The sequence below is a fragment of the Triturus cristatus genome, chromosome 6, assembly GCF_964204655.1.
Source record: "Triturus cristatus chromosome 6, aTriCri1.1, whole genome shotgun sequence".
NCBI lineage: Eukaryota > Metazoa > Chordata > Amphibia > Caudata > Salamandridae > Triturus > Triturus cristatus.
Genome location: NC_140589.1, coordinates 1,858,230,569 through 1,858,244,553, shown reverse-complemented (window position 1 = coordinate 1,858,244,553; position 13,985 = coordinate 1,858,230,569). Strand labels below are relative to the sequence as shown.

Sequence of the window (13,985 nt, the reverse complement as noted above, 5' to 3'; positions counted from 1 at the left end):
TGGTTTTTTCAGTGAATTTCTGAGGTTTTTTAAATGCTAATTCCTAACTATAACGTGCCTGAAACCTATGGTTTTTTCTGTTAATTTCAAAGGTTTTTTAAATGCTAATTTCTAACTATGCCTACAGAGATAGGACATGTGAAGAAAGAAGAAAAAATGCACAGAAAGAAACAAAAGAAGTGCAGAAAGAAGCAACAGAAGTCCTCAAATACGAAGATAAGTGCAGGAAGAAGGATAACGTGCAGAAAGAACAAAAAGAAGAGCAGAAAGAAGCCTTGTTGCAAAATCATCCTGTACCCTCAACTTTTTCAGACGGATACTGGTGGTAACTGAGTCTGACTAACCAGTCCTAGAGCCAGTGCTATGTTAAAAGACACTTAGAATACAGTGAAAACACCTACATACACTAGGGAACATTATGCGTTGGGGTCCCCCTGTGATTAGCCTTACCTCCTCTAAAAGCCCCTAGTATATAATAGGGCATGGGGATTAAAACTACCTCTTAAAACAGGCCACAGGGCGTTTTTGCACACGTTAACTCAGGCCCCGTCCCCTCCTTTCACCATTGTGTAAACACGCCCTGTGTCCGTTTTTAGTTGGGAGATTAAGTTCATTTGAGTCCTGAGGGTCCCTAGGGTCCAACTAGCCCACTAGGTACCTCCAGTAAGTGCCACAGAGCTGCGTTGCAGAGAGGTGTAAAAAGTGGCACGGCCTGGACCACCTCTCTGCAATGCAGCTCAGTGGCGCTTACTGGAAGCACTTGGTGGGCTAGTTAGCCCCCAGGGGCCCTCAGTATTGAAGGGAAATTATATCCCCAATTTAAAACGTGCCATGGTGCGTGTTTGCACACGTCACCTCAGGCCCCGTCCCCTCCCTTCACCACTGTGTAAACGCGCCCTGTGGCTGTTCTAAGTTGAGAGATTAAGTCCCCTTGAATCCTAAGGGTCCCTAGGGTCACACTAGACCACTAGGTACCTCCAGTAAGCGCCACAGAGCTGCGTTGCAGAGAGGTGTAAAAAGGGGCTTGGCCTCAGAACACCTGTCTGCAGCGCAGCTCCCTGGCGCATACTGGAGATGCCTGTTGGGGGCGCGTTTGCAGAGTGCTGCATGGAGGGGGCATGGCCTCCGGCACGATGCCAGTCTTTTATTTATTTTATTTTTTTAAGAAGGGGGGCTGTGTGGTTCCCCTTCTTATTCTAATTTATTGGCCCTGATGACCCCATCCCCCAGGGCCTGTCTCCTAATTATATTTTTTTGACCCCAATCCCCAGGGCCTGCCACTGTTTTTTATTATTTTTAAAAAATATATATTTATAGACACACCTAGGACATGCTGGACAAACCGTACGTACCTATCACCATGACGATTTGCGTGATATTCATTAAAAGGCGACTATGCATGCAATTAATCCACGTGGAATGTATTTACACCACTAGTGAAGCTCTGACATGTCTGATGCTCTACCGTGCCTAATCCCGGTAGACACCCTTGTCGTTTATTTATACAAACATGGGTAGCTATTGACGGGCACATTTAATACACATGCACACAAAGCCATTCAAAGGGGATTCGACAAAAATTCGACCAAAACTATGCAAGAAACCCCCCTCACAGTTAATAAAACACACATCCACTGCCGGATGTGTAATACTTTTTATTTTACTCTCTGGAAAGGGGACGAACATCACTTGCGAGTCACAGCGCGCTCCTGACAGAGCCCAATGCTGTGTTACACCCACCATTGCCTGCCGAGTGCCATACACCTCTGTATTGTATTCCACTAGCTAGTGCATATGCTATGACACTCTCTAGCCCATGTGCACTGTAACACCACCCCGTGAAAATGTCATGCCACACTTGTCTTCGCACGGGTTATATTGCCCCATCTAACGTGCCTTCCTCGATGCCTATGTTATAACGCACAGTGCTATGCCATACATATTACAATTTGGGATCCATATCTTTGTCACAGTGCATATGCAACGTTACACTCCCCAGCACATATTTTATATTACAACTTTAGAGACTAGTTAGGTTACACAACACTGCCCTGTGCATATTACACTCCAAGGCGCATATCGCATAGCACACGCTAGTGCCTGTGCTATCTCGCGCTCTCCAATGAATCTGTCATTGCGCACAATGTATTGCATATTATATTTCACTCCTGGTTCATCTTATATCACACTTTTTGGTGCATAGTTTATACCATACACTATATCTAGTTTTCATTTTCAATCGTGCTCTCAGGACTATGTTCTATATAACACTGTGTTCACCTACCCTTTTCACGGGCATTACATTTTGCGATAGGGGGTGGAGGGTCAGGGGGTGTTTTTGCCAAGTGAGCCCGGAGTCACAGTCACTAACGTCTTCTTCTTCCTGAATAAAAGTGAGATTATGCTGCATACTTGTTCATATTTTAAGTAGTTTGCACAGACAAAATGTTTTAAAAACAATAAAGTTTCTAATACCCGCCTTCTCTGAACAGTTAGCTTGCTGCCCCATCCCCCTCCTCCCTATCCTCTGTTGTGTGAATCCATGGACTAGCCTCCTCCCTCCTGCCATGCATGGTCTGATGTGCTGCCACTGCCCTCAATTTAGTATGATGTACCAGTCCACTCCTCCTGCCCTCCATTGCCCAATTCTATGCTCCATCATTGACCTCCTGCTTAAACTCTGTGCTTAGCTTGCTGCCCCTATTCTCCTTCCCCCTGCCCTCCGATGTCTTTGTGCATGCCCCTGCTCCATCCTTTTTGCCCACCATGTCCCATGGACCTGCCACTCCTATCTACTCTGAGTGTTCTGTTGAGCTGCCACTCCCCTCCCACCTGCCTAGCATTGTCAGATGACTGTAACCTGTCCCTGCCACCTCCACCCTGCCTGTCCACATGCCATGCCTCTATCCTCTTCCTCCTGTCCTACATGGTCCATTGTACTGCCACACCCTTCTGCCCTCCCTGGTCTGTTTTGCTGCAACTGCTCCTCCTGCCTGCCCCGTGTGGCCTGTTGTGAGGCCCCTTCCCCTGAACTTTCTTGTCTGTGCACAGGTCCTGACACTCCCTTCTATCCTCCATCGTCCTTTGTGCATGCCCCTGCACCCTCCTTCTTGCCCATCATAGCCATTGTGCTGCCACTAACCCTCCCACTTGCCATGCATGGTCTTCTGTGCTGCCATGGCCCCTCCCACCTTCCCTGTGTGGTCAGTTAGCTGCCCCTGACCCCCTCCCACCTTCCCTCCATGGTCTGTGTGTATGCCATCACAGTCTCACTGTTGCTCTTCATGTTGTGTCTTGCTTCTAGTGCCCATCCTGCCTGAGCTCCATGGCCATCTTGCTGCTCCTGCCCTGCCCCCTTGCCCCCAGCCCTCTGTTTACATGTGCAGACCCCTACTCCCTCCCTCCTGGCTTGTCTGTTCCATTGTAATGCCCCTGATCCGTCCCTCCTGCCCTTTATGGTCTGTTATGCTGCAGCCTTCTCTCCTGTCTGTCCATTATGGTCAGCTAGCTACCATTGCCTCTTGCCCCTCTGTTCTCTGTTGTCCATGTGCATGGTCCTGTCCCCTCCCTCTTGCTTTCTATGGATTGTTGTGCTGCACTCCCGTCCTGCATGCCCTGTGTGGTGTATTGTGCTGCTGCAAACCCTGATGCCTGCCCTGCAGGGTCAGTTTGGTGCACCTCTCCATGTCTCTCCTGTCCTCTGTTATCCAAGTCCATGTCCCTATCCCATTTCCTTCCATGATCCAATGTACCATACTTGCGAACATTTTGAACTTGGTAAGAGGGAGATTTTGAAAAAAAACTGGGGTATTGATTTTCCCCTTTGAGTTACATTGAAAAAGAGGATATTGTATTTGAGCTTAAAAACATTGGACGTTTCCTGGCTGAATCGGGTCTGTTGGCATGTATGGTTGTACTACCATTGCCTCTTCCTTCTGCCCACAATGGTCTATTACATTGCCACAGCCTTGAAGGAGGGTAGATTTTGTATCACAGGGGGCCCCTGGCCCGTTCTCTCCACACCTGAAGTATAAGACCCTTGTCCTTGCCCTGCCAGCCGCATTTGTAGGCCGTATTAAATTGACCAGCGGGTCCTGTGTTGCTATATAATTATCCTGAGACATCCTTACCACTCAGCCAGCATAAAACCCCTGTGTAGGCCCTTCTGTTCAATATGTAGGCCTCTTTGTTAAATTGACCATAGCTCTGCAATTTTAGTGTATAGCAGTCTGAAGGCAGGTCTGCGAGGCCTTCTGCTCCAAACTAGTAGCCCCCACCCTACCCGAGTGCTCCGTGCTCGGTATCAAAGTTCAACATCCCCCTGAAGCTGTCGACATACAGTAGGCTGCATCCTGGACTGGTACTTGCTTCCTGGGCAGGTTTCCCGCTTTTAAGGAAGTGGCAACCGCAGAGCGTCAAGTTAGGAGAACTGAGGAGATTTTATACATGAATATATTGAATTCCTGTACAATACCCATTATTTTCTGCTTGCTCTATGGAACTTACGATAAGCGATTGGCCTGAGAGACTGACCTTTTCACCCAGTCCATTGTCAGCATTAAGTGGGTAAATGACGAAATGTCTGGTAAAATCTGCAGACGAAGCTTTTGGGTAGCATACGTAGGTAGATGTAGCGTGCAAAGGAGCCCACAAAATGATATAAAAAGGGAGCACCCACAGATATCGACGGACAACCTCGCCGTCTGTATGTAGGTTAACAGGCTGTGCAGGTTTTCCCCCAAGAACTGGGAGCTCTTGTCTTCCTTTGCTTAAAATGTCTTGCTCGGCTTTGCTTGAAGTATCTTATTCTATTTTACCTATATGAAATGTCATGTTATGTTTAACCATTGTTCTCTTTACTTTTGCATTTAAAAGATGTTGTATTGTAATTGCAGGAATGCTTGCTCTAAGAGTAAATGTGAGTGTCCCTAGGTAACATTTTCCTTGGTGTAACTTGTTTCTCATGATGCATTTATAGATGTGTTTTCTCTCTCTCTGTCAGTCCATTAATTGAGATACAGAGAATATCATGACAGCTGTATGATTATCTGGATTCTGTATTTTGTACTTTAGGTCTCTATTCTGCGGTTTCTTTGAAGTTGCATCTTCTCATTAAACTGCCATTGTATTCTGCCTCCAATTCCATGTCTCATATGTCTGTTTTCTTCATTTTTGGAGCAAGCGTTCCTAGGCACCCCGGCTCAAATTAAGGGGCCCCTTTTGTCCCTGACTCACTCTCCTGCTCAGTTCTGTGGTGGCTCCCGGGGCTCTGGGGACCGCCCCTAGCTTCCTTGACCCGTAATAGATCTTCCCTCCAACAGCCTCTCTTGCAAGTCCTGTATTGTTGGTTTGTTGCCCCTGCCCCCCTTTCCACTGCCCTCCATAGTCTGTTGTGCTTCCACGGCCCTTCCTGCCTGCTCAGTGTGGTTAAATTGTTGCCTTTGCACCCTCCTACCTGCCTTCAATTTTCAGAGTCCGTGCCCCTGGCCTCTGCCTCTCAACAGTATCCTAATGAACAACTAGATTGCTAACATTCTATATTTATTACAAAAGTGTGGAGCGCCTGACATCATCTTGATGTAATCAAAACTGTAATACCTAGAGCATTCCTTTAGAAATTACATATATGAGAGGGTCTTATTGGCATCAAAATTATGGTTAGTGCTCTAAAAGACTAAAATAAGGACATATTTTCTGAGTTTTCAAATAGCGACAAAGCACTTTTAAATTATTTGTTATCTTTATGTTTTTTTATCTAGTTGACAACTTGATTAAATGTTGCACTTAGGGGAGAGGATGTGGTGTTACTTCCAGAACTGCAGACTTTGCAACTGGGGAACCAGGTTGAAGTTTCTGCTTCAGCTCGACATTCTGTGATTCTGGTCAAATCACTTAGTCTCCCCATGTCTACAACCAAAATGAATTTGTTCTTGTGTGATGTAACCAATGCTCATGTAAAGCACTCCAATACCTGACAAGTCTGCACTATATAACACTGCAAAAACACAAAATAATAAGTGTTTTGCACACTTCTGTCATTGGGCTATATTTGGGCTATATCTGGGTGATTTTGGGCTACATTTGGGCTCTTTTGTCTCCGGTGGCCATCTTGGGAGATTTATTTGTTATGAAGTTTCCTAATTTCCTCATGTACTGCAGTCTCCTCAGTCGGAAATGCTTTCAGTTTTTTACTTTGATTCCATCATGAAGGTATTCAGATATGTCACACATTTGCCATGAATTCTGAATGTTAGCACTCTAGTTGCTCATTAGATCACTGTAGTAAAACTACTGCTCACCATGGAAGTCTGCTCCTGGTATTAAAAGTGCATGTTTCAGTCTGCATGTCAGAATTTTTTAATGAAATAGAAGAGGATTTGAGAAGTCACTCAAAATGTGCCCTCATTTTCTTTCTTCAGCATTAATCATAATTTCTATGGCAAAATGAACCCCCTCATTGTTTTCCTTTTTAAATTAAATGTTTTAAGTGTTACCAGTTTATTCCAATCAAGATGGCTTCAGGTGTGCCATACGTTTGTCATAATGAAGACAGTAAGTGCTCTAGTTGTTTTTAAGAACATTCTTGGACATTCTGTCATTGGGCTATACTTGGGCTACATCTGGGTGATATTTGGGCTACATTTGGGCTCTTTTGTCTCTGGTGGCCATCTTGGGAGACTTATTTGTTATGAAGTTTCCTAATTTCCTCATTTACTGCAGTCTCCTCAGTAGGAAATACTTTCAGTTTTTTACTTTGATTCCATCAAGAAGGCATTCAAATGTGTCACACATTTGCCATAAAATCAGAATGTTAGCACTCTTTTTGCTCATTAGATCACTGTAGTAAAGCTACTGCTCACCAGGGAAAACTGCTGCTGGTATTGAAAGTGCATGTTTCAGTCTGCATGCCAGGATTTGAGAAGTCACTCAAAATGTGCCCTAATTTTTCTTTATGCAGCACTAATCATACTTTTTATGGAAAAATGAACCACCTCATTTTGTTCCTTTTTAAATTAAATGTTTTAAGAGTTACCACTTTAATCCAAGCAAGATGGCTTCAGGTGTGCCATACATTTATCATAAGTAGGACGGTTAGCGCTCTAGTAGTTCTTTGGAACACTCTGGAAAGCTGCAGTAGAACACAAAGGAATCAACTGACAGTCTCTGCCCTTGTTGGATGTACATGTTTTACTGAGAATGTCAGACTTCATTCTCACATGACTGAGAAAGATAATGTGAATTTACAGAAAATAAGCTCTCAGTTTAGCTTACAGATCACCTTCCAAACCTCTGTGGTAAAAGCATGAGAAAATATTTTTCTCTCAATCATGATATCCCAGCAGAAGGCTTTTTCACATGGTGAAATCACCTTAGAACATACCACAATTCCTAAAATGAGTATGGTACCATCAACAAATGATTTATAATGTAACTAAAGTCTTAAAATCTTCTATTAACTGCAATGCTTTTTAATGAGGTGCTATCATGTATATTGGTCCCAAGATGGCTGCCAACACTTCTTGGATGAAGTGCTGACAGCCAATCAGATCTCAGGATGAGATGTGTGGTTAGGCTCCGCCCACATATATATATTGATTTAAATGCTATTTTCTCAGGAACTACTGAACAGATTTACACCAGACCTACAAAAGGCACTTCCTTGACCTGAGGACTACCTCTCTGCCAAATTTTAAGTAACTCTGTTCAGCCGTTTGGGCTGTAGCTGTGTCTAAAGGTCCTATGGAAAAATGCATGGGAAAAACGCGTTTTGGGACCCCCCTTTTTTCTCAGCCCCCGCTTGACGAATCCCCCCGAGACTTTCAGGGTAGGAGCGGAGCGTAGCGCCCCACCTATTTTGAAAATTTCGCGAGGATTCATCGACCGGCGCCAAAGTTATTCCAAATAGAATGTTGCGGATTTCCTATGGAAACAGGGTCCTAACTATAACTATCTACTGGCGACCGCCAGTAGATAATATATATATATATATATATATATATATTACCTACTGGCGGTCGCCAGTAGGTAGTTATAGTTAGGACCACGTTTCCATAGGAAAACCTCAACATTCTATTTTGAATAACTTTGGCGCCGGTCGACGAATCCTCGCGAATTTCTCAAAATAGGTGGGGCGCTACGCTCCGCTCCTACCCTGAAAGTCTCGGGGGATCCGTCAAGCGGGGGCTGAGATAAAAGGGGGGTCCCAAAACGCGTTTTTCCCATGCATTTTTCCATAGGACCTTTAGAACGAGCTACAGCCCGAACGGCTGAACAGAATTACTCAAAATTTGGCAGAGAGGTAGTCCCTAGGTCAAGGAAGTGCCTTTTGTAGGTTTGGTGTAAATCTGTTCAGTAGATTCTGAGAAAATAGCCTTTAAATCAATATATATATCTGAGCCCGCTTACGGTACGCTTACCGTACGCTTACGGTAAGCGTACGGTGGCGTGCGCGAGCGCGATTCTGATTGGCTCTTAGATCTTAGTAAACATTCGAATCGGCCGAAACCAGGAAGCGGCGGCCGCCATTTTGTGTATTTCACTCTGAAAAAAAAGAGTGAAAACAAGGAAAGGGGGCAATGAGGAGAGTTACAGACCCCCTAACATTTGTAAGGGGGTCAAAGAAGGACAGAAAAGTACAAAGAAAACATTTATTGATTTTAAAAAAAATCACGGGGTACGCGTACGGTAAGCTTACGGTAAGCGTACGGTAGGAAAAAAAAAAAAAAATGAAAATCAGATTTAAGTGTTTAGATATTAGGGGGCTCTAAAAAGAGCCGTTGTGTTTATGAAATGATTTTTTAGTGGTACCTACAAGTAAGTACCGATGCAGAGTCTAAGGTTCAAGAGGAAGACTCTGTTCCCTTCATCATTGAAGTGCACACCATCTCCTCTATAAATGTCTTGCATGTCATAACGCAAGTTGTTGTGGTAAATGGCACCCATACCATAGTCACGGAGGAAAGCAGAAACAGATTTGTTGACGTGCTTTCTTGCTTTGTCATCGCACCGCGTGCCCACCACTAACTCACTGTGCGCGCACGGTGCTTGAAGCGCACCGTGCGCGCACGGAACGAACTGCGTTAAGTGGGCGCGCACGCCACGAATGGCGTAAAGTAACTTAGCATTTAAAAAACCGTACAAATTCACTGAAAAAACCATAGGTTTCACACACGTTATAGTTAGGAATTAGCATTTAAAAAACCTTGCAAATTCACTGAAAAACCATAGGTTTCACACATGTTATAGTTAGCGGAAATTTTACTGATAAAAAACCAATGAAATTCCCCCGTTATAGTTAGTGCAGGCAACTATAACTCACGCGACCGCAATCTTCTGCTAATGACATATGTGTCTTTATGAAAAAAAAATATTTGTAATATATGTATAGCTAAAAATGTATTGAAGAAGACATGGGCAAATAAGTGTCTAAATACAGTATTAGCATCAGCAGAGGATTGCGGTCGCGTGAGTTATAGTTGCCTGCACTAACTATAACGGGGGAATTTCATTGGTTTTTTATCAGTAAAATTTCCGCTAACTATAACATGTGTGAAACCTATGGTTTTTTCAGTGAATATATATATATATATATATATATATATATATATATATATATATAAATTTATATATATATTGATGTTGCACATGTGTGCTAGATTTACATAGCTGCTAGAACAAGATGTATATGGGACAATATGTACACTCAACGACTCACGTCCACTTTTTTTTCCTACAGATCATGCGGGAGTCTGTCCATCCTATATTATTCCAAAACCCCTGATCTGTCCAGCCGTCCTCAACCCTTCCTGCAACCACGATTGGAAATGCAACACTGATGAAAAATGCTGCAATGTGGGGTGCCAGCGAAAGTGTGTCAAGGCTCTACCAGGTGAATATCCAGCATTAGGCACAGTACATGCGGTCACACTGTGTAGCTGCCAGAGTTCTTGGAATAAAGCAGTGGAGCTACATATTATGAAGAGACAATTTCCAATCCAAGTTGCACTGCTGGGGCACATTTCTGGGTCAGTAATGAGATCTTTTAGCAAAGTAGGGACCTACTTTTAGGTAGTGAGAACGTCACAGTCCACAGCAGACTCAGAGACACTCAAAGAGGAAGAATGATAATTAAAATGTATGATTCTTGGTTACATGATTCAAATATGTGTTAATACACTGGACTACTATGAGCTCTGTTGAAGACAAGAGAGTAGTAAATAATGCCCCTCTTTCTGCTACAGTATCCCATTTGGTGTACCTCGCTTATTTATTTAGAACATTCTGCCCTCAGTGGGTGGTATTTTTAAACAGCATTATAGCCCTTATGCCTTGGGGTTGTATAAATAGTTATTGCCCTCTGCCTCGTTAAGAACCCTTGCTGGTAGTTCATTTATGACTCCAAGGGAGGGCCTTTAACAAACACTGTAGCCTTAGGCACCAGGCTGTAATGCTGTCTGAGGTGTCTGGGTATGATCTTTATTGAAATAATGGGGTGCAAAAATGTATGGGGCAATTGTGTGAAACCACCATCTCATAGTGCTGGGGTCAATATTGAAGTTTATTAAAAACAAACTTCTGCCAACAGAGGTTCGGTGCATTTGAAGAAGAAAATATGGTGACATAAGACAATTAGAAAGCAGGGTACAAGGGCAAAAAGGGTAAATATAAATAAAAGTGCATTCTGGGCATAGAAAAGTAGTAATTAAAGCTAAAAAAAAGATGGACTAAAATAACAAGTGAATTGTTCTTGAAAGAAATTACCTCTTATGTAATTTTTAAAAAGCTTGCTCCTTTGACCCTAATTGCTCATTGAAGTAAAGGTGCACATATACATACATGAGTTTTCTTTTATCTGCCATTATTGTACCTCAAAAAATCAGGCAAATAGCTGTTTCCACTAACATTTGGGAGGCCATAGGTGAGAGCAGGAGCAGTGTATGGCAGTGGTGGAGTTAAGGTTGCACAGGATTTGATATTTTGAGTCCAGCTTTTTGAGCTGGACAGTTGGAAAGCCTTCGCAGTTACGAATACATCAACTGCCCTGGACTTTTAGCAACCAACACATTCTACATTAGACTACCGAGTTTAGAACACAAATATTTTAGGGGTCCTTCACTCAAAGAGCAACTTCTACTAAACTTCTTTAGTGTTTATTAACATGTTCTAAGTGAACTGTAAGGGAAATGCTAAAAAGGCTGGTTTTGATTTTTGTCCTTTTCAGAAAAAATGGGTGCTTGCCTGAAGTTGCCTCTAGTTATTAATCTAAAGGAGATCTGTCACAAATGTAATCATGACAAAGACTGCCCAGGAAATGAACGATGCTGCGCTGGACCGAAGGGGCGCGAGTGCCAACCGCCATCCAGATTTGTTGGTAAGAAACTGGTTGATTTTTCTTAAACATTGGATCGGTTACACTCTTTCACGATTGGAGGTACCTGATCCCCTAATGAACGCCTTGGGGTCGTTACCTGTCTGTACAGGTGAGCCGTGTGTCAGTGTTGTCCTGCCAGTGCTCCTGTATATCGTACTTGGCCATCGTCTTCTTTCAATAATGGTAATGCAATCCATTGGAAAGTGCCACTGACCTAATGTTGCAATCGCTGTTAGGCACAGCATCTAGAGGCTTCACTGTGTGTACAGCCAGGCAGACTGCTACTACTCACACTGCAGTAGAACACGAGGATCGTGATACATAGCAATAGAACATCTAAGGCCCAATTCACAAAGAGCCTTCGCCCTCGTGGCAGAGGCACTGTACTCATGGCAGAGGCTCCACACTCGTGACGGAAGCTCTGCACTCGGGGTGGAATTACCACACTCATGGCAGAAGCTCAGCACTTGTGGTGGAGGCTCCACAGTTGTGGCAGAGCCTCTGCAATCATGGCGGAGGCTCCGCTCTCATGGCGGAGGCTCTGCACTCATGTCAGAGGCTCAGCACTTGTGGAAGAGGCTTCGCACTCGTGGCAGAGGCTCCACACTTGTGGCAGAGGCTTCGCACTCATGGCAGAAGCTCTGCACTTGTGGCAGAACCTCTTCACTCGTGGCAGAGTCTTCGCATTCATGGCAGAGTCTCTGCACTTGTGGAAGAGGCTTTGTATTCCTGGCAGAGGCGCCCCACTCATGGAAGAGGCTTCACACTGGTGGCAGAGGTTCCACACTTGTGGCAGAGGCTCTGCACTCATGCCAGAAGCTCTGCACTTGTGGCAGAGGCTCTGCATTTGTGGCAGAGGCTCTGCACTTGTGGAAGAGGCTTCGTATTCCTGGCAGAGGCTCCCCACTCATGGAAGAGGCTACTCATTTGTGGCAGAGGCTCCCCACTGCAATTTCTCAATGCAGAGATCCTGACACGACTGCGGAGCCTGCGTCATGAGTGCAGAGGTTCTTCGTGAATCAGGCCCCTAGTATTTGTTAGGTGCAAACAGAAGTTAGACTTACCCCCTCCCTTTCTTTTGATAAAACATAGAGGTTCATTGCAAGTAATCCTCAGTAATGTCCATTAAATCGCCCCCACTATTATCAATATCGGGTGAGCCCCTGAGGCTCCTGTTAGAAACTAGGAATTACTAGGGAATTCATAATTGTGTTCGTTATCCCTCTAGTAATTGCTTGTTTCCACTGATCTTTCTCCCAGAGACTCTACATGCTCTTTTAGGGTATAACAGCACAGATCTGTGAAATTAGCACACAAATTGTAATCCTGGTTTGGTTGAGAACACTTGTTACCGTCCAAATTAGGATTACTGGGGTCCTTGTCATGAGGCCCACCGTGACAATTTGCAGAAGTCAGGAGTGTTATAACACACATATGTTGGGCTGGCAAGAGAAAGCAACGAGAAGAGCACAAAGCTGCTCTTTCAACATGCACTAATCTACCATGCATTTTTCAGTAGGATAGAAAAAGTGACAATAAGTAGTTTTTCTGTGGTTTTAAGAGTGTATATATGCTTAGAGGCAGTTTGACCCAAATAAAATTTTTGCCAAAGTTCACTCTAAAGTTGAATGTGCTGCATTCATATTAACCATTTAGCAGCTACACAGAGTAGCCATGCCAGAAACACACACACAGAAGAGGAACATATATGTGTGGGCACACATCCTCATGGACATAGATGTTTAAGAGAAATGTCACATGTGCAAATGTCAAGACTTGTAAAATATTTTTTTTTGCAAAGTCACTTGATCAGCATATTATCAGGAGGTAAGATTTTTCGCCCACGTTTCCCTCCTTCTCTATGTGCAGAATAAGTAGCTCTCCCATCCTGCAGTCACCAATAGTGAGGAGATGCAAGCAAGCGTTTCTCTGGGGGTTGCTATTAAATTTCTCATCTGAGCGGCTTCAGTGGCTTCCTGAGTCCAAACCTATTGACAAGCTGGCAATTTGCAGAATCGCCTCACTCCTAAAGTACTATTACACTCCACGTGGATAATCAAATGAATCCCTTTGTAGAAGTGACTCTCTAAGGTGTCAAGGAGAGGAAGATGGTTTGGAGCTGAGATATGTTACAGTCCAAGTAATTATTCAAAATAAACTGAATATCTAGCCAGAGAGATACCTCTAAAAAGATAAGGCCTTTACTTACATTGAGAGATTTAAGAGATTTACATTTAGGATAGTCCTAAAATACAGAATGATTAGTGCAATTACACACAGGCTTTAGGTTTACTAATGGCATGTGGTCTTATGGGCAATGTGAACCAGTGGGAAAAATCAAGCGCATTATTATCAGTCTGTCTGTGCTTCCTTAGGTGTGTGATACATAGGGTGCTGTGTCATAAACTTGCATCAGATTGCTATAAATTGCAAGAAAATATGTGCTTTGCTGCCCTTCCTGTCAGAATGCTGACTTTCACCCCAAGTTGGAAATAAACAGTGAGCACAACAGCATTCCCCTGTGTGTCCAAAATGACCAGAGTGGAAATGTTGTTGAATCCTGCAAAGTTTGCTCTTTAACAAGCATGCTGCCCAACAGTCTTTACATTTGGAA

At 43.7% G+C, this 13,985-nt stretch overlaps 1 protein-coding gene across 21 annotated transcripts in view; it reads left to right on the top strand.

Annotated features, from left to right (window-relative positions):
* The window catches only part of LOC146822208 (uncharacterized), a 260,616-nt gene that overhangs the window by 228,693 nt on the left and 17,938 nt on the right, over nt 1–13,985 (top strand). For all 21 annotated transcript variants that reach the window (XM_085613358.1, XM_085613354.1, XM_085613342.1 and 18 more), the window contains 2 exons: nt 9,737–9,889; nt 11,222–11,371. In XM_085613358.1, coding sequence (XP_085469484.1) covers nt 9,737–9,889; nt 11,222–11,371 — 303 coding nt within the window. The remainder of the gene's footprint in view (nt 1–9,736; nt 9,890–11,221; nt 11,372–13,985) is intronic.